The 25,631-nt window shown below is 38.7% G+C and overlaps 1 protein-coding gene across 2 annotated transcripts in view; it reads right to left on the reverse strand.

Annotated features, from left to right (window-relative positions):
• rapgef1b (Rap guanine nucleotide exchange factor (GEF) 1b) overlaps positions 1–3,343 on the reverse strand; it is a 90,879-nt gene extending 87,536 nt beyond the window's left edge. Inside the window, exon 1 of one of the 2 annotated variants that reach the window (XM_088615404.1) lies at positions 3,041–3,343. Coding sequence is in view for 1 of the 2 variants with exons in the window: in XM_088615403.1 (XP_088471529.1) it covers positions 3,041–3,068 (28 nt within the window). In the remaining variant the exon portion in view is untranslated. The remainder of the gene's footprint in view (positions 1–3,040) is intronic. The other variant, XM_088615403.1, reaches the window with a different exon arrangement.
• Positions 3,344–25,631: the final 22,288 nt, after the last annotated feature.

Below are 25,631 nucleotides of genomic sequence, written 5' to 3' on the forward strand. Positions count from 1 at the left end.
CTTTTGAGGAGAAATCAGCTATATTTGTGCTTGTGAGAACCCTTGCCTTGTGTGGACAAGCCAGGAGCTTTTTGGCTCCAAGCTTCACTTTGACATGTTTGCTGGGAAGATGCTACTTTTTATATATTCTTTGAAGAACTGAGCACTGCCCACTGCAGCTACACTCTATTGTTGTGTAAGTTAAAATTCATCTTGTTCATTTGGTCATTGAAAGGAGGCTAAGACATCTACCTCTCTTGACTGTTTCTGGTCTCTTAACCTGGAAAAGCTCAAATAAACTTCTCAAACCTCTTCACTATTAGGTGCATGATAAAAATCTGTTTAAACTGACTGAAGGGAATAACCTAGGGCTACATGCTAGGGGGGTTCTTAAAAATTACCCTCTTCACTCATATTAAAAACAGACATAACTGTGCAGGTATATCAGACCAAGCGTTTTCTGACATTAGCTAGCATTGAGGCGAAAGTACTGTGCAATTCACAGAACAGAAACATCAAGTGTCACCAACATGTCATACAGTTACACTACCAGCTGGAGAGAAAAAAAAAACTGAAAGAAGAAAAGTTTTCTCAATTCTGAATTTCAAGTTCTGACTTACTGGAAAGGTCCTTAACTGAGACATCAACTGAAATAAAATAAGCCAGGAACAGGTTAAATATCTCTTTACTTGAATTATGCTTCACAGCAAAATTGGTTTAATGCATTTTTCATTAGGGAAACAGAACCGAAACGAGCGGCCACACAATAGCACAGTGCTGGCATTGCTGCCTTGCAGCACTGGGGCCGTGAGGTCAATTCTAGACCTGGGGTGTTATCTGCATGGAGTCTGTATGTCCTCCCCATGATCACATGGGCTTCCTCCCAGAGGCCAAAGGCATACTGGTTAGGTCAATTGCCCTGTGGGAAAAAATGGCCCTGGTGTGAGAGTAAGCACGTCTGTGTCTGTGTGTGCCCTGCAATGCACTGGCAGCCTGTCAAGGCCTGTTGATTGCTCCAGCTACCCTGCCACCCAAACTTTAACCTGCAGCACATGCAGCACAGCAGGGCACTCATCTGTATGCAGCAGGAGCCTGAGGCAGCTCCTTTCAACCATCAGCAAAGACTAATCTCACCTCTGCCTAGCCGGCGCTGTTCAACAGCCAGAAATCAGTCCAACTGGGTGAGTTAATTCAAGGGCAAGCAACACACCACACCCAGAGGCTCCAGGGCCAGAGGACAGCAGAAACAGCTGAGAAACCACTGTGTGCCTGTGGCTGGCAGATACTTAAGACCATCCCGAGCAAGTCTGAGGGGTTCGGATTTCCTATTCAACAGCAGCAATACCTTCTGCTTGCTGTGCTGTGTCTCAGGCCTTCCTCTTTCAAGGCCTTATATATTGACTCACCGACTACAGCCTCTCTCGCTGCAAGCTAGAATATATTGACTATAACTCCAGAACACCACCATTCTACACCTTTTGTCAAGTGAGACAAGTGGCAGGCAATTTTAATGTGCAATTTAACGGCGTCCTGGTTTTCATACAGATTTATTTTGATACAAAGAAACAATAAATTTGCTGCAGGCAAGGTTGACACCTGGCTAAGTCACTGAGCGAGAGGCAGCATCACATTTTGACTCATACTAATTCCTGTATAAAGATTTCAGTTTCAATATCAATAACAAAAGGGCCTAGAAAATAATCAACTTGCTTTGACTTGTTATTGCTGAGTGTCGAAAGCGACAGCAGAACTATATACCAGCAATGTTTACTTCTCCAAGTGTGCTGTCATCCTAACCACAATAATCAGGTAGCCTATACTAATATATAATAAAATGAAATGAACTGACAATGAAATATCCCAGGCGTCACATCAAGTAAACTAACATAACAGCACTTTCTCCATCAGAAAACGGAGGAATTGTTTTTGGTATGCATGTTCATTCATAAATCACACTGATGCTTGCTTGCTCAGCAAAGAAAAATAATCGTAGTCGAAGGTTTTCTTTCAATTTCCAGTCAAATTTAGGCAGACACAAGTTATTGTATTACATGGGAAATAAATAGCTGGGAAATAAAACACAAAAGCCATCTTAAATTATCTTAAATGAGAGCTTCTGCACCAGAGACCGGGGTCTTTATTTAAAAGAAATGCCACGGTGAACCGTAACAGAAGCTACCGTAACAGAGTCCTGTATTTAAGAATATGCTTAACGTGTGTGGTAAAATACAAGTCTCACTCGTTTAAAACAACTGGTTATGGGGTTTATGGCAACGTTAAAAGTATATTGGAGACCCCCAAAACTGCATCAGTCCTGTTGTGCTACACAGCCAATAAAATAGTATATTTCGTTGCGTAAAAAATAAATTAAGTATATCTAACATTTGTAATTAAAAAAAGTTGTTTTCATTGCTCGCCAAGTTAACATGTATGCACCAGGCGCAGATCACCTTGGCAGTCTATATACAACCATGGCACATCCCTTAGCAAGATACCAGATCTTAAGAGCGGTTAATTAGTTCAGTTGCACGCTCACCCGTCTGTGTATCTGTGTAAAAATGAATACAGACGCTGCACACACTGCAGTACCAAATAATAATCTATATATTGTTTGCATTGATTAAAGATGAACGTTAGTTTTCGCAACCTCTAGCGAAAGCAGCAGATCTTCTGCAGATTTTTAATTACAGCAAAGCAAAATATTACAAAAATCGCATTTAGGAAGTAATCTGTCGGCTATACCTACAGTATATGGCCAGACAGCTAGAGCAACAGTTCTATCCAGATATGCTAAGTCCCTTCGCAGAATAGGGAATGAAAGTATAAAACGGCAGCAAAACGAAATAATCGCTATATCTGAATATTTCATTCAGAGCAGCGGCTATCCTGAGAAGAATGCAACACCACCCCAGCAATCTACATTCCGATCATTAGCGGGAATGTTAAATAAAAAGTCTTATAGACTGGGGGCCTACGCTCCCAGGACAACTCCTCGGACTGTCCTATCACCCCCTTACCGACTATCACAGCCACATATCCGCGAAAGCGTGCTTTCCCTTACCTTGCTTGCTTTCTATTTTCCCCGACATTTCAAAGATAGTGTCAGACTCGGCGAAGAAGAAAATCCCACGATCGGCTGCTTCCCCCTTTTTCGGTTCTCCTTACTCCCGCATCCTTTAGATAAATCAAGTGGATGTGGCGGTTTTGGTATATTCAGGACAGCTTTCTCCACACACACCAGATCAGTTATTCAAAATCCTTAATCTCTCACAAGCCTCCAGTGCTCAATGAGGCCAGCACAGTCCTGCCTAGCAGTAGTAGTACTCCGTTGTGTGGAGGATAGAAGCTCTTCTGCCCTCTCAAGGTTGGAATGAAACATGCATTAAGCTCCTTCACATTTTAGTTGGGCTGCTCAAATCAAGTTTTTGGTACCCTGGGGCCATATTTTTCCTGTGTATTCACAGGTTTTAAATAAAAGAATAAATGAATGGATCGCCTTAATTTTAAATCACATATAAGTTTGTGTTTCTTACAGCTCTGTCAGTAGAGACAAACTTGGTTTTTCCATGATAGGAATCATTTAGGGGAAAATGCAAAATATGAAAATGTCCATAAACAAAAGCTGTCTCAATGCCTTTTTATTTGAATAGTGAATTAAAATTTGAATAGCCAGCTGCTTCTTTTCATATTTTGGCTCCACAAACTCAGTAACCTGAGCTCAAACCCATGGTCCCTGTATCAAAGAGTTCAACCAGCTTGGACCAACAACTCCAAAGCCTACCACTTTTTTGTTGTTGTATTCAAATAACATTATGTTTTTCTATGTTGGCCCACAGGGTGGCACAGTTGTGCAGTGGGTAGTCTTGCCAGGGACGTTACATTAGTGGAGTGTGTATGTTTTTCTTTGTGTCCGTCTGGGTTTCCTCCTCATGCTCCAGTTTCATCCCCCTGCCCAAAGACATACTTGTAGATTAATTGGCTTCTGGGAAAATTGGCCCTGGGTGTCTGTGTGTGCCTTACAATGGACTGGGGTCCCATCCAGGATGTATCCTGCCTTGTGCCTACAGCTTGCCAGAACAGGCTCCAATTCCCCGTGACCCTGAATTGGATGAAAGCGATAGCAACTGGATAGATGTAGGTCTATAAATGAATGAATCCTTCTGGAATTCTCCATTTATAGAAATATCCATTTAAAAAACAGCTTTAGAAATAGTTTATTATGGTTTGAGAGTACTGTCACATTCTTGCAGTATCAGTTTACACTCCTTTCACCCCATCCACTATCAGAAAGCTGGGCACAGCAATCCAGCACCTATCTCGAAAGAACAGGGTTGAAGGCGAGGCTACATGTTGGACAGGAAGCCTGTCCAGCAAAGGATGCACAGAAACCTATTAATCTAGCTAGGAAACCCTTGTTTTTTTTAGAAGAAACCAGCCCACCCAGAGAAAACCATGTGAACCCATGTGGACACAAGAAAAATGTGCAAATGTCACACAGAAGGTGCCCCAGTCCACAACTGATCCAGGGACATGAGCACATGAGCACTAATTTATATTCCACCACACAGAACTACACGTGGCATAGTGCTGTGAAAATGCAAGTTAAAACAGCAGGCACAATATTTAATTTGTCCTCTAGACATAGACAATGTGATTGTGTCTTCTGCAATGTGAAAATACAATACGAGCCTCACATCCATCCATTTTCATTTTGCTTGCCTTGGTGAGGGTCAACTGCAGTGACAGCTTTCAAACAACCTCCTGCATTAGATAACATTTTTTAATTAAGACAGAATTTTCAGTTAAATTGACACAGTGAGCACTTCAATTAAAAAATAAAATTAATCAGGCTAATTTTGTGAATAGCTTGTTTCCTATTTAAATTATTGGGCGTAAACCTCTTTTTCAGACATTAGTTACAGCTAGATAAAGAAGGCTGCCTGAATGCATCATAAAACTGACCTTATGAGATGATCACATTGCACAGACAGAGAGAAACTAATACATAGTTACAACCGAATCTGGATAGTTAGAACAATATAGCACACACTGGCTTAGAGCCTACTGCCCCCTGAATGAACAATATTAAGACATGGGATCATAGGAAGGCCTTTGTAATGGAACAGCTACCAACTAAACTAGAAATCTCTCGTTAAACCATATGTCAACAACACTCTCTGATTTAAATGAAAACTCATTCAGCCCAGCGAGTGATAGCTCCGCTGTTGTAGAAACATATTTTAAAGCGGTTTTTGTACATGTATATCTGCAATTCTATTTATGATTGGTATATAAGCAGACAGCAGTGGAAAGCACAGAAATTAAAAGTTAAATGCACCCTTTCCTGTATTTAGATTAACCATAGCCAACTTTATTGACACTGGTATTGTACTCCTCATTGTACTCCTTATCTAAAATGACGCCTGTGGTCATATACAATTATGTAAGAACTTCCACAGAATATGGGTGTTGTTCAGTGGCTCAGTTGCACAATTCAATAAGAATCTACAAAGTGTAGAGTTACCTATCAACCAGCTGCATTATTTTAAATCTGGCATTGAAGTAACGGTAATAAAAAAATTCTGAGTAACTCATAATGCAACATGATTTATTCTCTTCATTTTAGTCTCTCACATGCTTTACAATAAGTTGTTTGACTGACCCAGTACATTTCCATTTAATAATTCTACAAGAATGTTTTTTAATGTGTTTTCTAAAGGTTCTGTTCTGCCAAGTTGATGTAATACATAGAACACTGTCCTCTAAAAACAATACACTGTCATAATCCCACTTCAGACATTTTATTGATTTTCGCTTTGCTGCCTCTTGAATTTGTATCTTTACCCGTAAGTCATACACTGCTTCTTCACAAATCAGCCTGGTAACTGCATAGATAGTTGGATTTCATTGTTTTTTATCAGAAAAAAAGAAAAACAATTTAATTTCCTGATAAATGAAATGACTTAAAAATTCAGAAACTTCCTTGAAATGACAAACTTCCCATTAGCAGTATCCATGACAAGACATTATATATGACATGACACCCGCACAATTCTTTACATGCTTTATCTATGAGGTGGATAAATACAGTTGGAGGTGTAACAGTGCTAAAACTGAAATAAAGGTAATAGTATTGTTATTGGAACATGGAAACAAGTAGGTAAGGGCCTCATATTTAACTTAAGATTTACTGTGAGTACTCAGCAGTGTCTGTTTTGATGCACACAAGCTCTGAACCGCCCCTTGTTTAGAGGCAATGCAGTATTGTACCTGAGGGAAAAGTAGTACTGTGCGTGATGTTTTTTACATGAACAGTCTATTTCAAAACAGCGTCATGAAGGACGCATGTGGAGTCCATGATGTAAGTTTGCTGTTCGTCTTCTATACGGCACCGTTTAACATAAAATTCCAGTCCCGTTTTCCTCATTGTCGGCTGTGTTTTTGAATAAATACAATCAAAGGTAAATACACACTTCAGTTCCTTCAAGGCAGAGCCCCACCTACGCCGACACACGCTTTGCTCTATCTGGACAAAAGAGGAAGCACTGTTCACAACCGAACAGGTTTTTTAACCTTACAGAATGTGTGGCCTAAGGCCATCTTTAAAAGTACACAGAGAGGGAACAAGAAAGAAACTCCTCCGATAAAATTTGACATGTGTGTCAACCTGTTGGGTCACAAATGAAGACAAAGGAATCTGCAAGGGCCCACAAGGTACACCAAAGGAACTTTTTCAAACATATAAGACTTCATTTAATTTTTCCCCGGTATTAAACTTGCTACATTTATTATGGCTACCCAAAATGTCCATTTTACGAATATCAATTAAATTAAACAAAAGATGTTTGATATTATACTGGCATGGATTCTGGTTGTTGTAATAATAATAATAATAATAATAATAATAATAATAATAATAATAATAATAATAATAATAATAATAATAATAATTAAAATATTAGTCATGTATATGTGACACATCCATAAAAGGCAGTTGTAACATGTAGGGCTATGTCATGGGCATTTTTAACACGTAATAATAATAATAGCAACTACAACACAAAATGTGCAAGACTACAAGCCATTATACTATGATGCACTGACATCTAGTGGTAGAACTGAAACCAGATGATTCTCCTTCATGGAATTAGGGTACACCTTGAGTGGAGGGGATAATAATAATAATTGCTTACACTTATATAGCGCTTTTCTGAACACTCCACTCAAAGCACTTTACAGGTAATGGGGACTCCCCTCCACCACCACCAATGTGCAGCATCCACCTGGATGATGCGACGGCAGCCATAGTGCTCCAGAATGCTCACCACACATCAGCTATCAGTGGGGAGGAGAGCAGAGTAATGAAGCCAATTCATAGAGGGGGATTATTAGGAGGCCATAATTGGTAAGGGCCAATGGGAAATTTGGCCAGGATGCCGGGGTTACACCCCTACGCTTTTCGAGATACAAAAAACAGTATAAAATATAACAGTAAAATAAAAAAGGCATAAGCATAATTGAATAACCATTCAATTAATCTTTAGTTGGAATCAGTTTATACTGAAGAATGTTATTAACACTTCTTAAGGACTTAAAATATTGTAATTTTAAATGATAATTAAATTCTTAAACAAAATGTATAAAATTTCAGGCTAAAATGAAGTGACTGTCTAAAATGCAGACTAAAATTAAATTTCATGTGATTATGTGGCATCATGAGTTACACAGAATGTTTTAGTTACTGTTATTTCAGTGCCTGATCTGAAGTCATATATAAAAAGAACAGTGCAACTTTCAGATGTTAAACCACTACACTATGTGCTTCCTCAGCGATAATGAGCTTCCTGCATTGAGGTCAGCTCTGGTGGTCACAAGCAGCAGCTGTGACATTCTTTAAATCTAATATAGAGGAGACAGTCTGCTTGTTCATCAAGATGCTATACTTTAGTGTACAAGTTCATAACATATAACTAAACTAAACACATAACTCATGATCAAAATCTTCTAGCATGCATCTGACAACTGTGAAACTGCAAAATTATAGTAAGTTCAGTATTACATGTTGTTTGTTGTGCAAGACACAGAGCCTGGCAGTTTAGAGCAGCTGCCTCCAAGTTCTTGTGTCTTCTCATGTTTGGTGTGGATATTTCTCGAGCAGCCCACCTCCCAGAGACACGCTGGCTGGTTAACTGGTGTGCTTAATTGTGCTTGCTTGTGTTTGTGTGGCAATGGCTTGCTCCCATTGATCCCACTATAGGATTCCACTATAGGATCTTACTTACTTTTATTGTCCCAGATGGGATATTTGCTTTGCAAGCAGGTAAAAGACATAATACAATTAATGATACATCAAATACAGCAATGACCAATTAAATACTAAAGGTCTAAATCGATGCCCAGGTGGAAGGAGCTCAAATTCACTGTGCAAGGGGTGGTCATGACAGTCAATGATTAAACTGTCCGTCCCACTATTTGTTTGACTTAGATGTCTGACAGCTGTAGCTGGGCTGTTGTGACTGTTACCAGGAATAATTGGCTTTCTGATAACAGATGGATGTAGTGGTCGTCATGTGATTCAAGATTAATTAATTTAAATCAGGGAATTTCACATGTGGTGACAATTACCTTGTTTAAAACCCAACTAATACAGGTACGCAAGGGAGTTGGAGCCTATCCTGGCAAGTAATGGGAGCAAGGCAGGTACACCCTGGATGGGATGCCAGTCCATCACAAGGCACACATAGACAGATGCGCAAACACACACACGCCTGTGGCTGGAAGGTTGCCGGTTCAAATCCTGCAGCCGGCAGAGGAATCCCTACTCCGCTGGGCCCCTGAGCAAGGCCCTAAACCCCAACTGCTCCAGGGGCACTGTACAATGGCTGACCCTGTGCTCTGACCCCAAGCTTCTCTCCCTGTCTGTGTCTCATGGAGAGTAAGCGGGGGTATGTGAAAAGATGAATTCCTAATGCAAGAAATTGTATAGGGCTAATAAAGTGATGTTATATAAACTGAAATGTTTTTTAAAAAAGTGATCTACCAAGCGAAAACAGGGAGAACATACAAACTCCACTCAGCACCACAGGTTCAGCATCACTGCAGTGCTACAAGGCAGCAGTGCTAACCACTACGCCACTGTGCCACCCAAGACTACAACTCTACACCACAAAATCAAACAATCAGTTTGTTTCAGGGGCCTTTCTAACAGGCTGCCACAAAGCGCTGGACTGAATTATATAGCATTAGTCCTACAAATTGCCAGTGTTTTTTTAGGCTCCAGCAAAAATTAAATGTTTTTAAAATAATGTTATGAATTTAAAAAAACACAGAAATAAACAGTTGATGCTAAAAAGTACAAAAAAATATTTTTTCTACTTTTTCGACATAGGAATTAACCTTTACTTGTGCCTTTGCAGGCAATGCAGCTCCCCACTTGAACCCGTTTAGAAAAAACTTCTTGTTGTCTTCCTCTTGTGCTTGGCACACATAAAAAGTGGTTAATAAAAGGATTCAATAAATTGTGAAGAATACTTCAACAATGGTACCATTTTAATACTAATGTTATTACTAAGAAATATTAATATTATTAACTATTAGTATTTCATATTAATATAGTGAGTATAATGAATTATATTTAGTGATTGGTGTACCATGTAAAAAAACTCTTTCAAGATTCATTCTGCCGTTTAATCAAATTCAGGATAGTTCCTTCTAACTCAGCTATTAATGACCTGCCAGTTAATTTTTGTCTTAATTGGACCTATCTTCCAACTTTTCCCATTCCTTTGGATGCTGCTGCTTTCAGAGGCACAGAAAACCTGCAGACACAATGACCCTCCAGGACTGAAGTTCAATCACCCCAATCTAATTAACTCAACACTTCTTTATTATCCAGAGGGTTTGAATTGAAGATTCAGTGGGTTTAAACCAGTAAATAGACATTCTGTGAAACTGAGGCCATTTTTAAATAAAAAAATGTATAAAGTGGTACTTTAACCACTTTCACAATAGACTCACAACTTACTTACCATAGCGAAATTATTTCCTCTATAATACAATACCAGAGTTTTGCATTAGTTCCAGTCCCACACAGAACACTCTGAAGTTCTTGGATTTACCTTTTACCAGGAAAGAGTAGATCTGAGACAAGCTCTTTTAGAAGCCAATTATAATCTTCCACTTTGAGGTCAAAGACAAAAGGACTTTAACAGAGGATTAGCTGTTGGGCAGTGATTTCCTCAAAAATGCCACCAAGAACACAAGCATTTCAGTAGACCTCAAAGAACTACAGTTTATACAGGATTATAGCCTTGGGGGGACACACTGTAGTCAATGGCTCTAATGAGCGAATGCAGTGGTGAGAAACAGCATAATGTAAAAAACATCTAATGGCAAGACCAATGGAAGCTATCTGGAGTGTAAAATCTACCATACAAAAACTGTCAAGTCTGACACATTCTTTAGGAACAAGCTGTTGTCAATTATTACTTGTTTTTGAACAGTGCAATCAAGAGAGTTTGGCTATGGGCACTGGGGTTTAAGTCCTCATTGCTGATCCTGCAGTTGTACCCCTGAGATAGGGACAGGAGACTTATTGCTCCAGTCACACCAACTGTTCAAGTAGATACCCAGAATTGAAAGGGGGTTTAATCATTTGGGCAAGCTTCCCATCCAGGGGGATTGTAGAACTCTTAGGTTCCTGAGCTCTAGAGCAGAAGCACACCTTAAAAGGCTGATATTTTGTGCATTTCGAACCATCTGTTTTTCATTCAGACTTCCATGGCTCATTCCCTTTCATGGGATTTCATGGGATCATGGGATTTTAAATTTATAAGAACAAGTAAAGGTTAATTCCATGCTGAAAATGAAGAAGAAAGTTTTCAGTTGCTGAGTCTTCCTCAGGTGTGAGGGAGAAAGAGGAAGGGAGTGGCGATATACATCACAGCACAGAGTAGGTGAGAAAGTGTCCAAATAAAGGGGAAATCTAAATGTATGAAGAAGTTCTAAATCAGTTGTAAACGAATCTAAAAAAGACTTGATAGAAGGGGGGAAATGTGATTGAATTTCAAGGATAAGCATGTTTTCTGATAGGGTTTTTTTGGAGTAGGAATCTTGAAATCCCTGTTAAAGGCTGCAGCCGGTCAGTGAAATCATTGCCAGGACAGGAGAGGTGAAATGAGGAACTACTGGGTTGGAGAGATCTTTGATCTTCCTGCTCTGACATTCCTGAAACAGCTGGCCAGTTTTCTTCCTTCTTTCCAATGTAAATCGCAGGGCATTTTCTGCAAGAGACACGGTAAATGAGATTACAAGATGTTCTCTGGGTGATTTTGAAATTGCCACGGATACTACTATTAATAATAATATAACCAAAATCAAGAGGGCAATAAATAATTGTCTTTAAATTGGGATTTACTGTAGTAAAGCCTCAGTGACTGCTCATTCCTATTGAAATGGAGGTTTGCAGTTGGAAAACACAGTAAACACTGAAAGGAAGGACTGTGGAAATAGCTCATCCCTTTCCATTTAATCCTCTACTACTCTTTTTTGTTGTCCCTCCAGTGAAATAATTGCAAACGCAATGTCTTCAACAGTCATTAATTATTTTACTTTTTGGAGGCATCCTCTGAAAAACAGCCTGGAGCCAGGAAACAGTGAAGATTGTTGAAGAGAGTCAGAAAGGTGGTTTGTATTTCTCCTGCCTCCTTTCTGATCCATAAAGAGATCGTGCACATTCAGCTGAAAGCCAGGATATCCCTGAACAATATCTCAACAGTGACCTTGTGAACCACAAGTCAATGTGTTATATCTTAATCCCTTCTCAAGTGCTTCCTCACAAAACCTTGTGTCCAAGGGGACGTAGATATCTTTATGACGGTAATCCGCTAAGCGGGCTCACTGCCAGACCTGAAATGCGACCTGGACTTGGAATGGCTATATTGATAGCTACAGCCCATCACAACCCATAGGTCTTAATGTACTGCTCCATCATGCATTATTGAACACAAGATGGATACTTTAAATGCACTTTTCTGCAACAGACTAGGAAGATGTAATCCGCCTTAAATGGCATTAAAAATATTTGTTGCTGTATCACATATCACATGAGACAAGTGAGTTGGATGATCATCGCACTATTTGTCTTCATGTTAGAGTTTGTTTGCTAAAACATTTTAAAAAATTGCTTTATGTTATGTGTGCACTTATGCTGTGTTTTGCAGCCAAAATATAGAATACTGTGACACTGCAATCCACAATTTTGCCTTGACTTTTGTGACCACAATCTATATGCCACGGTTACTTTTTAGCAGGATGAAGGCAAACCACAGAACATCTTAACCTACCTTTGCTTCATGGATCAATGTTTACCCAAATCTAGAGGTCCTAGCAAAGGAAGATTGAAAGAAAATAATTAAAACAAATAAGCTGCATCAAAATAAACAATAGTATCGTATGATAAATGGCGTGAGCTACAAGAAATGCAAAAGAAGGTTTGGATAAAGTTAGACAAAGAAAAATGTCCTTGCCATTATTGCTTCTAAGCTTCCATGTTTCTCCTTTGCCCTTTTATTCTTACCTGGTCCTCTCAAGTGTGTTCAGATTTCATAGACTTGCATTTTTTTGATAATTACAAGACAAAGCCATGGTTGTCTGGAGACCTTCAGGTATTTTTATTTCAGAATTCTGAGCTTATAAACCAGCAGGCTGCTCTAAACTAAGCATCCCCCAATATTTATCCCCAAAAATAACCTTTTATCTTCATACTGGCAAATGGATGGATGGATGTTTGTCCATTATGCCTTTCAGGACATATGCTGCAACACAACATCCTATTGCTGTAACATTTTTTGGTTTTTACAGGACAGAGTCGTTAGCCTTGTGTCCCTGACCTCCTAGGGGGTGCTACACAGGGCGCATACTGGCAAACAAGGGAATATAAAACCCAAAAGGGCACAATTTAACTGGCAGGCAGAAAAAAAGCAGCACAGAATGAGAAATTGAATTTTAACAAGTGCTTTTTTAACACTGAGCTTTTCAGATTTGTTAAAAGAAAGTTTTTTCCCCCCGTTCTTGCTACAGCGACATCCAGAGATAATGGATCCGGTCACCACAGTCGTATTTTTTCTCTCATTTGTTCATTTGCCACCTTCAATGTAATAAGCAAAGCGAGTGTTTTACCTGAGTGTTTGAAGGAGAGCTGGCATCAAACAGGTTTTGGTGTCCTGTGCAGCAGACTTTGAGACAAGTATGGTGATTGCCAAGATCAATTGCCCTGCTTCTTACCGACTCTGATTTTGAATTCGAGTTGGTGCTGTTCCAGCTGCTATTTCTACAAAAAGCTATATCACTCCTGTTGAGCTCCTAAAAGTTGCTTTTAGCTTTCATGGCCTTTATGAATTATATTACCTCCCTACTTACTCTTGGGACTCCATGTAGTTTTGTAAATTGTGGCTACAGAGATTGCTCATCTACAAACGATGCTTTGAAGTTATTTTTTCATAGTGGCAGTGCATACATTAATTATTATTGCACTGATTAAGAGATTTTGAGTTCTGTTTTGTGTGAATGGTTTGTTATTACGTGCTGGTTTTGGTTGTAGAACAAATGTTTTGTCTTGCACGACTGAACTATGACTTTATTCCATATTGTCAAGGTGACTTTAATCTCATCCAGTAGAATTAATCATCGCAAATTGATATGCATAGTGAAAGAACATTTTTTACTCCCACAGCCCTGAATATGAAAAGAATTGCTTAGGTTATAGGTTAAAGAAACAAAACTGACATTTAAAACCAGTCATTGCAGTAGAATAGAATTATGAAGAGGCACTCATTGACAGATGTATCTATACTGTACAGTATATCATACTCAATCAGAAATATACTTTACATGAGAAATAGTAGCTCTACTTGTTTAAAGAAGTATATTAGAGAAATTAAAACAAGTTGGAAGCTAGGAAAACCTTTCATCAAACATACTCTAAAACATTTTTATTTGTATTTTTGTCTGTGTGAAAAACCTTTGGTTTCAGGATGAGCCAAATGGGTTTATACCAAACCGCGCTTAATTAGTAAGAAATCATATTATTTTTAAAGAAGTGGCTCGTATTAATTGCAGACTATATGATCATTATTAATGTTGTTATTATTACAAAATTACATCACAACCTGAGTATTGTGGTAAATTCTTTGAGGGCACTGAAATAGCTTAAGGACCATACTTGCAAATGCTATAAAAAGAATAAAAGAAAACTGATAATTTGTCAAGTGGGAAGCACTCCATTGCTTTTAAACAAAAGCATGAATGCATTAAACTTATTATTAAAAGATGTAGACCATGTATATTTCATTTAAATCTCAGTTTTTCAAAAAATACTGTCCCTTTATTTTTTATTGAGCATCAACATAATCAGTATTTTGGCATACTGCCTCTACTTTGTACTTTTTTTTCTTTGTTTGAAATCTCGGGCCTTTCTAGTGCCGTGCTGCATAAGGATATTAATGCTTATGCTGTGTCTTTCTTTCACACTACGATATCCCACAAGGCATGTCCTAGTGTAGCAGTGTGGGATAATTGTACCTCCCAGGACAGAGAAAAGCAGTTGTTCTCACTGTCTTGCACAAGCAATGAGATACCAGCCTTAGATCTAAGCAGGTGTGAGCCTGGTCAGTACCTGGATGGGAGACCTCCTGGGAAAAACTAAGGTTGCTGCTGGAAGAGGTGTTAGTGGGGCCAGCAGGGGGCGCTCACCCTGCGGTCCATGTGGGTCCTAATGCCCCAGTATAGTGACGGGGACACTATACTGTAAACAGGCGCCGTCCTTCGGATGAGACGTAAAACCGAGGTCCTGACTCTCTGTGGTCATTAAAAATCCCAGGGCGCTTCTCGAAAAGAGTAGGGGTGTAACCCCGGTGTCCTGGCCAAATTTCCCCCCTGGCCTTTACCCCATCATGGCCTCCTAATAATCCCCCTCTATGAATTGGCTACATTACTCTGCTCTCCTCCCCACTGATAGCTGATGTGTGGTGAGCGTTCTGGCGCACTATGGCTGCCGTCGCATCATCCAGGTGGATGCTGCACATTGGTGGTGGTGGAGGGGAGACCCCATTACCTGTAAAGCGCTTTGAGTGGAGTGTCCAGAAAAGCGCTATATAAGTGTAAGCAATTATTATTATTATTATTATTATTAGATCTGATCACATTTATTTCACTCACCCTCACCCTGCGAGTCATATTCAGAAATTAAAGAGCGCTTGTTACAAGCAGTAAAAATAAAAACAGAAACAGTTTCCTCTGCTGTAAATTCTAAAATGCTGAAACAAAAGCAGAGTTCAGATGCCTCTAGATAATTTTACCCTTTCAAGTGAAGGCAAAGACAAGGGCAAATCATTTTTTAAATGTACTTAAAATTCAACTTAGGAAAGGGATAGGTTGTGCAACTTTTATGTGGCAGATGAGGCAGAGTGTCTCATGATATTCTCTAGATTCTCCTTCAGTAGTAGATTGTCTAATCTCACATTTACTCTCTTAGAAATCTTATGTGTTTTCTGGGTAAATTTTGACTTAGAGCAGCATGCCAAGCAGTTTAAAAAGGTTTACACAGTGCAGATAGACCTTGACCAAACGAACCTTTTTTAAAACAAAGTTACGTGAAAGTCATTGTATTGCCGGCATCTTTCATCCTACTATTTAAGAGAGCTATTATATATCTCAAATATTGACGATTAATCACTTAAAATTATGTATTAGCTTCAGTTAATATTTATGATTAATGTGGCTTTCAATAGGAACCAGCTGTTAGTCCTTCTTAACACAATTATTTGTCACTTAATTATGACGTGAAATGTTATTTTTATATGGTCCTGTGTAAGAATTATTTTTGCTATTGCTTTTATGTCAGTTGTCCGACTAAGAATCTTGTCATGGTTAGTTTAATTGGAAGTACATAGGCATCATTTAATAATAATCTATCATACATTTTTTGCTTTTACAAAATGAAGGGTTGTTACAAACGTAAATAAAAGAAAGGGTATTAACAATTTAATGGTGTGATCATTAGTACTTGCATCACAGCCCTTGATATGATTGTGTGCATGTTCTCTCACATGTTCAGGTGGGTTTTATCCTATCCTCAATAAATATGCTGTCAAGATTAATTGAAATCTCCAAATCATCACTGTGTGTGTGCACGCACATGCTTAAGTTTTGCGACCTGTAATTCACCAGGAATGAGCAGTTTTTTTAATACTGGAAGGATGGTATTATTAACAAAAGCTCTTTACCCTGCTTTATGACTGACTGCCCCAGGAGAGCGCAGAAGACTTTGTCCTTGGCATGAAACAGGAATCAATGTGCATTTCCATCTCCTGGGGTCTTATTCACAAGCTCTTACTTCTATAAGCTTTTGGCTGCAAAGATCCCAAAGAGACAATGTCTCAGCACGCTCATTTGGAGCCAAAATCAAGTGGTGAATAGTAAAAGGAGAGAAAGAAAGTAAATGTGATTCATTTAATTGCACAGTGTGTCATTCAATAGCCTATTTCATAGGGACACAAAAACCTTGGGCATTGATATCCCAGGTAAACACTAGGCTCCAAAATTCAACTTGGCACATCACCAACATTGGCAAAATGTATCTACTGTATGTTCCCTTTAGTTACAGTTTAGATCCTAGGTTCTTGAGACATTAGAAGTTAAACATAACCCTAAATTGGTCTGTGAAGGAAAAAATACAGATACAGTAGGTGTTTTCATGATCCATGTCATTTAAAAAGGTAAAATATAACAGTGTGTGATAGATGAATGAATTTTATTACAATATGTATTACTGCTCCAAGAAAGGAGAAGGGAAACTACTGTCTTCAATCGTGAAATGACTACAACTTTTCACCTTCAAGTGTTATTTAAGCAACTCTTTCGTTAAAAGATATTTTATATACTTCAGTACCCAATGCCGTCTCACATCTGGTTGCTGTGCTTTAGAAGTATGACCACTAGAGAGAGCTCCAAGGCTATCAGATCCATCCATCCACTTTCAGTCATCTTGTCCTGGCAAGAGCTGTGGCAGTTGTCAATTATCAGAGTTAGCAAAATCAATACTAGCTTCAAGCGGTCTAAAGTACTTGTCAACAGAGCTATGTCATATACATATTTTAAAAATGTATTTAAATGTGACTTTGGTTTTACCAATGAGTACCCCAACATTAGCACCACTGCCCACAACAGTAATCATAATAATGTACTGTACAAAACACCAAAATGGATTCTTCAACAATGCCCACAAAATATTTAATTTGTATTTAAATAATTTAAAATTAATTTGTGAAACAAGAATATAAAGGCACAGCTGGGAGTTGAAAGGGAGTGCATTAAGGAACAAAATCTGGAGGCATTTTTACACAAAGGCTGGTGGGTGTCTGGAACAAGCTGACCAACAATGTTTTTGAAGCTGAAAGAATCAAGAAAAGCTGGATGAGATCTTCACATCAATGAGGAGACAGACTGGCTCAATGGGTCAAATGACCTCCAATTTACTCATTGCTTTCTTATGTTCCTATCAGACTATATTCCTGGTGTGATTTGAATAAATTATCAGTATTTCCAAATATTGTTTTTCAAAAATGATACATTTGATTACTGAAATAACGGAAACTAACAAGGCTCCCAGGTTTCTTTCAAGGGCTGAGCTATAGTATTTTTATCTGAAAGATAATTTATTTTTGACTTTTGCAATAAATAAATTGGACCTCAGTGCAGGGACAAAGAAATTTTCAAGGAGCTGTTAGAATTTTCTTATAAAAAATTACATCAATTTAATAAATAGCATTTTTGTGGCCAAAGATATTTAGTTATATCTTAGATTTAATACCCAAAAAACTAGTGAACAAAAATAAGATTTTTCTACATCTGTGAATGTGAAGGGGATTAGAAAAATGATTATTTACTCCTTGAGAAGATATTATCCATAATTCTTCCTCTTGCACACTCTTCTGGATTAATTTATACAAGAATGACTCCTAACTGTGTGTACAGTTCTGTAAGAAGACACTGGTAGAAATAGAATCCTTAGCTGAAAGGCTACACCCCACATTCCCTGAACTGAGGAAATTCACATTCAAAACCACATCACTACATTTCCTTCAGTCCCCAATGCGTCCAAAGTCACGTCCTTTTTTTCTTTCCTTTTGCATACCTTCTAGCTAGTGAACTACTCTTAACTACTGTACATCCTCCCAAACCACAGGAGGTGATGAAGGAACAGCTATCTGCCGAGCAAAAGAGTAGGATTTGATTGGCGTGATTACAGTAGCTACAGTAGCTAGAATATGTTGTTACTGTAGGAGACACCAGTGACCTTTGTAAGAAATTCCAGCCTCCTTAACCATCTTCCGGCTGAAGAAGAAAAAGATTAATAAAACTTGAACGATTGAATAAATGAGAAAGAAGCAGACTCCAGAAGCTGAGCTTTCTCGCTTATGGCCTTTACAATGACAAGGCATTGACTGCCAGCCCCTTAAGCCATTTTTCATCATGGAATTAAGACAGGTGGCACAAATGTCATCTCGGGGGGTCAACTTGCAGGCCCAAAATAGGAGGGGTAGGGAGCAAGAGGGCAGTGTTCCAGCCACAATGATGTGACAATGAACTGCTATGGAGAATCACGAGGCACCTATTATTGCTTAGACACAAGGTCAAAAGGAGACTGAAAAACCATGCATTAGTTATTTATTATGTATTTTGTCCACGGGGGAAAAACAGGAATTGTTGTGGTTGTTTAGGAGCTTCAAGGGGAAATCTCCTTGTGCTTTCCGAGGGCTAACTGTAAGGGAATCTTCTCCAGAGTCCTTTCTGTGGGGCTCTTTCCCAGCTGTGAAGGGTGAAAAGCCACATCTATATAATTCTGTCCTGGCGTGTACACTGCCTGAAAAAGAATCTTTTGACATTTGCTGTGCTACAGATTCCTCTGTGCAGTTCTGCAGGCAAGCCAAAGTAAACAGACTACCTTTCCGTAATTGTCCAGTTCTGCTGTGTGATTTTGAAGTTCATCCATAAGGTCAATGGCTCAATGGGTGAGCTTTGTTACTGAGTGGAGAGATTGACTCTTTCAAGATGTGCATTTAGGCCATTCTCCTTTATTAGGGTGTCTGCTGAAAACCCAGCTCAAACAAAACATTTGGGCTTTAGTCTTTATTTTGAAAAGCCCAGCTTTCTCTGAAATCTTCCACTTTTCAACGTGAATTATTATTGTTGGTGCTGTTTCAAGTCATACAGTATCTTCACAAAACAGAAAAAAAATTTATATACCCTTTTTGATATGCGGAAGTACATTTGTACTAGATTTCTGCAATAATACATCTCGTTGCTGTACATTCACTACAGAAAAGCATTATGACGGAAGGTGGCTGATCAATAATTGAAGAGTTTGCCCCTGGCACATTCAATTCCAGCCCACTAGTGTTTTCCACTGATGATTTTCACAGTAATTAAAAATTCACTTGCTCATCTGGGAATCCACATTTGACTTCATATACCCTGATACAGAATCGTGCAATATTTCACTTTTATTTCCGTCTATGTGCATTCTTTATGAAACCATTCAGTGCAGCATCATGTCTGATTCTTTCATATCTGTATTTTTTAACAAGTAACTCCCCACTGGAATAGAAACTAAACAATTACTACACAAACTTATCCTTAAATAATGGAAGAGAACTAAGAGTTTTCAAATACAGATCACAGCAGAGAAAATGAGTACTCAAATTAAAATACTGTACCAATTTCGCACTTCTTAATCCAAATGAAAAAGCATCATATACCTTTGTGATGTAATTCATTATTTTTATTTGCACTGCAGTAAAAAAAACTACTTTAACTAGGTAGACAAAAAAAAAGTAAAATATTGTTATTGTTAATCTAATATTCTTTGGGAGATTCTCTTGAAGATGAATACACTATTATATCTAAACGGAGTCAGTGTACATTGACAGGTTTATTTAATATGTGGACATGAGAGTACAGTACTTTTAGTCCTAGGTCCTCATGTGATTACTGTATTTTTACAATGAATTCCACCTCAGCACTAATGTTCATCAAATTCTAAACTTTTATCGCATTACTCAAAGATTTCTGAAACTTGGCCAGGTTTGATAGCCCTGCACACCTGATGCATTTGAAATCCCTACAAAGCGCTACAGTGAAAAGTGCAATAAACCTGAAAGAGTAAACCAGTACTCAATCTGGTGAGCCAAAAGACAGGATGCTAGCGCTAGCCCAGTCTGTTCATTATCAAAGGAAATATTTACAATGTACCACTGGTGATGGTTTTATGAATTCTTGAAGAATTACAAAAAAAGTGAGAGCAGTGATTTTCCATTAGTTCATTTCATGTGTGGTATTGGCTATTACATCAAAAAAGGAGTCACACACCTCTTGAAACACTCTGAGGTAATCGGACAGCTCTGAAAACAATCTGGCCTGACAGGTCATTATTTATGTACACATGAATACACCTGCAAGGAATTTCTGTGTTATTTCCCAAAATAGTTCTATAGCTTTCCTGAAAAAGATAACTTACCAAACGTAGTGACAAACATCGCAGCAATCTCTGCCAGAGAGGACAGGAGTTCACAAATTTCTATATGTAAGACCATATCAAAGGATTAATTAGCTGATTGCCAGTTACTGAACAAGAATATTTCAGTTCTTCTACAGAGTTTGTAACAGAAAAAGTGGAAGTGCCTTTGTTGAGTAATGTGATTACGTTTCAGGTCTGTACATGATTTTAATGTGCTGTGTGTTTTATTCAGATGGATTCAGATTCTGTAACAACAAAGAAGAATAACAGACCCAAGACAGAAAACCCAGATGTACTTAAAAGAACCCAACCCCCTGCTACAAAGGTGACAGATTGTTTTGGACTTAGTAATGAACTCTTATAACAAACTAAGTAGTAAAGTAAATTACTTAAGTCAAGGGGCTGTTTAGCTTCTTTAACTCTAACGTACTAAAGTAGGTGATGAAATGCACTGTATTTTCATTGATGAGGACTTTATTAAAAGTGCTGTAAGTGTTATCTCTTCTGAATTAAATGGTTGTGTGAGATTTCCTCATCCTCATGAGATGAATAGGCCTATCTCCAACTGAGCAGAATGATGCAAACTAATTCAGATCAAATTGTTTGACAGTTAATTTTACATAACAAGTGATTATATTAGTGTATCATACTGGATGAAAAACAACAAGAAGTAATTTGTTTATTTTATAGTAAGATAATAGAGTAGTAGCCTTTGTGTGAAGGCTCAAACCTTCATGAACCATTATAGATCCAGTAGAGATGTTGCGCTGCTCTGTTAAAAATCAGTAGCATTTTTTTCTTTATTTTTGATGTCGCAAATGTACGATATGAACTTAAGTATATAACATATTAAATATAATATATTTAATGTATCGAATGTATGCCTATGAACATGTTTCTTAGACTCATCTTAAGATCTTAACTATGAATTGTTTCTTTCAGTACTTTCTAGATTACTTAAATAGTTTTATACTGTAGGTGGAATTCAAAAAGAATCCACTGTATTCAAATCAGGTTCTATTGACCCTAGAGAGAATAAAGGTTAAGAACATTTACCAACCAGTGAAAGTAGGCCCTTGGCCCCTCTTAATGATAAATGTATCCAGTGAGACAACATCCAAAAAACTCTTGAAACCTCTCACAATCCTGCCTAAAGGTCACCTTTTCAGAACATGCTTGGGTGTTCTCAGTCATAGATTGGAGACAGGAAGCCCAAATGTCTCATCCATCAAAATATGCCTGGTCCAGTTTAAACACACTGATAACAGGGGAATTAGGAACAAGCCCAAAGATCAATACATTATTTAAGAGGCAGAATGCAGATTGGTGATGAAAATTAATGAGCCCTGTTTTCTCTCTGTGCGCTCCACAATTGCTGACAAATTCTCTGGAAAAATGTAAAAACAGCCCCAGGCAGAAACCTGCCAGAAAGATGCTCTCCTATCTATTATTGATAGGGGCCTTGACAAGTGTTCCATAAAAAAAAGCATCTCATTTTGGCACTTCATTGTTGAGTCTAGTTGTTTCATTTCAAGTGACAGACCCTGTGATTCAATAAAGCATTCTAAACAGGTAGCTCTTCTGTACTTCACTCTTGTTCACACAGTCTTTCCGCAAAGACCGAAAAGAATCTGAGTCACTAGAGTTTCCCCATTTGTGATCCTGGTCATTTTTCTCTCACTGTTTTTTTCGAAGACAACGCAATTTATATTCTCTCTCTGTTTTTGGCACCCAGATGGAATTCTAATTTCCATTTTTGATCTCAGCACCTAGTCCTCCAATCCCCCATCTAACTTATCTTCTGTTCAACCTGTGAAGTGAATCAGCAGTTTGTGTCACATTCCTAAATCTGTGTGGAAAGGCATAAGCAAGCACTTCCTCATCGTGGCCACATATAAGCAAAATACGAAAGTGTGGAACAGTGATGCAATGGTTAGCACTTAAGTACTGCATATAATATATGTAATATAATATTTATAATTCATACACATAATTTCTCGTTAAGATCTTAAGGTGAGTTTAAAAAACATTATATTACATACAGTATTAAATATATTATATACCTAAGTGCTGGGGCCCTGGGTTCAGTTTCTGGTGGTGCTCTTTGCATGGAGTTTTTACTGTATGTTCTCACCCTTTACTGTATGTTTCCTCCCACAGTCCAAAGACATACTGTTTGGTTAATTGGCTTCTGAGAAAATTGGCCCTGATGTGAAATAAACAGAGTCTGCATGCAGACATAATTTAAAGTGTTTGTTGCTATTGGAATATCTTTGTCATGTGATTTAATTTGCCAAACTGCTTTATACAATATGGTGTCGCGGGAAGCCGGAGCCTACCTGGCAAGCAACAAGCGCAAGGCAGGGTACACCCTGGACAGGGCGCGTGTCTATCTTAGGGCAAGGCAAGCCAATCATACATGGGGACAATTTGGAGGCCACGGTAAAGGCAGAGAGGGGAAATATGACCCAGACACTGGGATAATTCCCTACTCTTCTTGAGAAATGCCTGGGGATTTTTAATGACCACTGAGAGTCAGGACCTCGGTTTAACCTCTCATCCAAAAGACGGCACCCACTACAGTATAGTGTCCCCGCCACTATACCAGGCATTAGGACCCACACAGACCACAGGGTGGGCTCCCCCCACTGGTCCCACTGGCACCACTTCTAGCAGCAACCATAGCTTCCCAGGAGGTCTCCCATCCAGGTACTGACCAGGCTCAACCCTGCTAAGCTTCAGTGGGTAGCCAGTTGAGAGCTGCAGGGTGATATGGCTGCTGGTTGGAATAGGCTTGTATTACTGAAAAAAATATTCAACTTTAACCAAAGATGTCTCATTTAGATGCCACACCGTTTAGTGCCTGTAACCTTGGACCATCACAGTGGAAGTCATTGCCTTTTGTGGGCTTTTTTTCAGCTGTAAGAAAAGATAAAAGCCCAACTGCTCTGAGAGTAAGATAAGGAGTCTTTGATGGTCTGTGTAGTGTAAGTCACTTTCAGGAAGAATAAAAGAATTCCAAAAGTAGCAACAAAAGAGCAAGGCTGTTGTTTGCCTTCATTTATAGAAAGGCATATTGAATAACTAGAGAGGCACGGTGTTCAAAGGCTGCTGTTTAACTTTTCTGCTCTTGATAAATTGATAATAATGAAGACCTTTGAGAAGGCTATGCGGTGATCCATAATTTATTTCCCACATTAAAGGAGGTTGGATCTCCCCCTCAAAAGGCTCTTCACATTTAATAAAGTTAGCAATACAGCTGGGTTAGGACAGGCCTGTGCCACAGCCTCAGGCCAAGTTGGAACATGTAACATCCAATAACATCATTGGCTGTTTAAGCAAAGGTGAAATTTCTACAATTATGACACAGAGAAATTTGGAAAGCTACATAGTAGAAGGCTGACACCTGACATGCTACTTTTAATGTCCAGTATTATCACGTTGAAAAAAAGTCACTTGGTAAAGTGTCAACAATTCAAAGAAACCTGACACTGAAGAATGACATTTTTCACTTTTGCAAGGAAACCAAACAAATTATCTTTATCTTTAGTCCATCAAATTTAAATATTTGTTTAGCAATGTAATACCAAATCCCCATGTTAAAATAAAACAGATATTATTAATATTTTATTCTGAATATAAGTCACTAGGAATAATGGCCTACTTTTTGTAAAACAAATTAAAAAGTTATCTGAACTCAAATGTGACTGCAATGCAAATTCCTGGGCGCATGAAGACTTGCAGTGATGTCATTGCCAGATGTGCCTCTTCTTCCAATTGGCTTTGACTCTCCTGTCGAGTGCTGTGGAGCCTGCAGTGTGTTGCATGATGAACAGCTCTGCTGTGTATATATCAGATATGCATCTCTGCAGGAGTTTTTGCCGAGTGATAGAGTCTTAAAACAATCTGTGATTCTGTAGCTAGTTCGGATACGGTGATGTCATCACTCTCCCTGCGTGTAGCAGGGACCTCATCTGCCTAGACTGAGGGAGGTCTCCTTTAGCTCATGTGGCTGGAGCCCTGTTGTGTTACGCCAGAGACCTGAGTTCACTCCCCAGGTGTTTCGGGACAGAACCGGTGGGGTGGAACAGCAAGGGCACGAGCCCACGCGGAACCGCGACGGTGACAATTCCAAATGATGTGCCTATGCAATAGAAAATAATTGTCAATTCCATTCATAAATAATAACAATGTGAAACAGTAACCAATCCTTGGCTCTTTAGGTTAAGATATAATAATAATAATAATAAACTTTATTTTATATAGCGCCTTTAAAGGTGGCTTCTCAAAGCGCTTTACAGGATGACAATAACAATAAATAAGAAGACTACAACAATAATTAAGAAGATTTCACAAGATAGGACACAATTATAATTACAACAATACAACAATAACAATAGAGGAGACCGTGGAAGGTGGTATTAAGAAGAGCAGAGGGGTGAAGAATGGAACCAGTTAAGTAAAGGCTTTTCTGAAGAAGAAGGTTTTGAGTCTGGATTTGAAGGAGTTTAGAGAAGGTGACTCTCTAATATCCTTGGGCAAGAGTTCCAGAGCTTGGGGGCATAGCAGGAGAAGGCCCTGTCGGCCATACAATGTAGACGGGCTTGGGGGACAGTAAGGAGGGCAGAATTTGAAGAGCGGAGGTTGCGAGGTGGGGAGTAGGGCGATAAAAGTTCAGACAGGTATTGAGGTGCCAAGCCATGTAAAGCCTTATAGGTGAGCATGAGGATTTTAAAGTTGACCGGAAGCCAGTGCAAGGACTCCAGGATAGGAGTAATGTGAACACTTGCACTAGACCTGGTCAGGATTCTGGCTGCTGAATTTTGGACATACTACAGCTTGTTCAGAGTAGATTTAGATACCCCAGGGAGTAGAGCATTGCAGTAGTCAATTTGAGAGAATACAAATATGTTGAACAGCTTTTCAGCCACAGTTAATGATAGCATAGGGCGTAGTCTTGCGATATTTCTAAGGTGAAAAAAAGATGTTTTGACAGTATGCTGTACATTTGGGTCGAATGTTAAGCCAGAATCGAATATAACCCCAAGGTTTTTCAATTTTGATTGAAGCTCAAGTA

This window comes from Lepisosteus platostomus, chromosome 21 (assembly GCF_059453375.1).
Source record: "Lepisosteus platostomus isolate fLepPlt1 chromosome 21, fLepPlt1.hap1, whole genome shotgun sequence".
In the NCBI taxonomy this organism is placed as follows: Eukaryota; Metazoa; Chordata; class Actinopteri; order Semionotiformes; family Lepisosteidae; genus Lepisosteus; species Lepisosteus platostomus.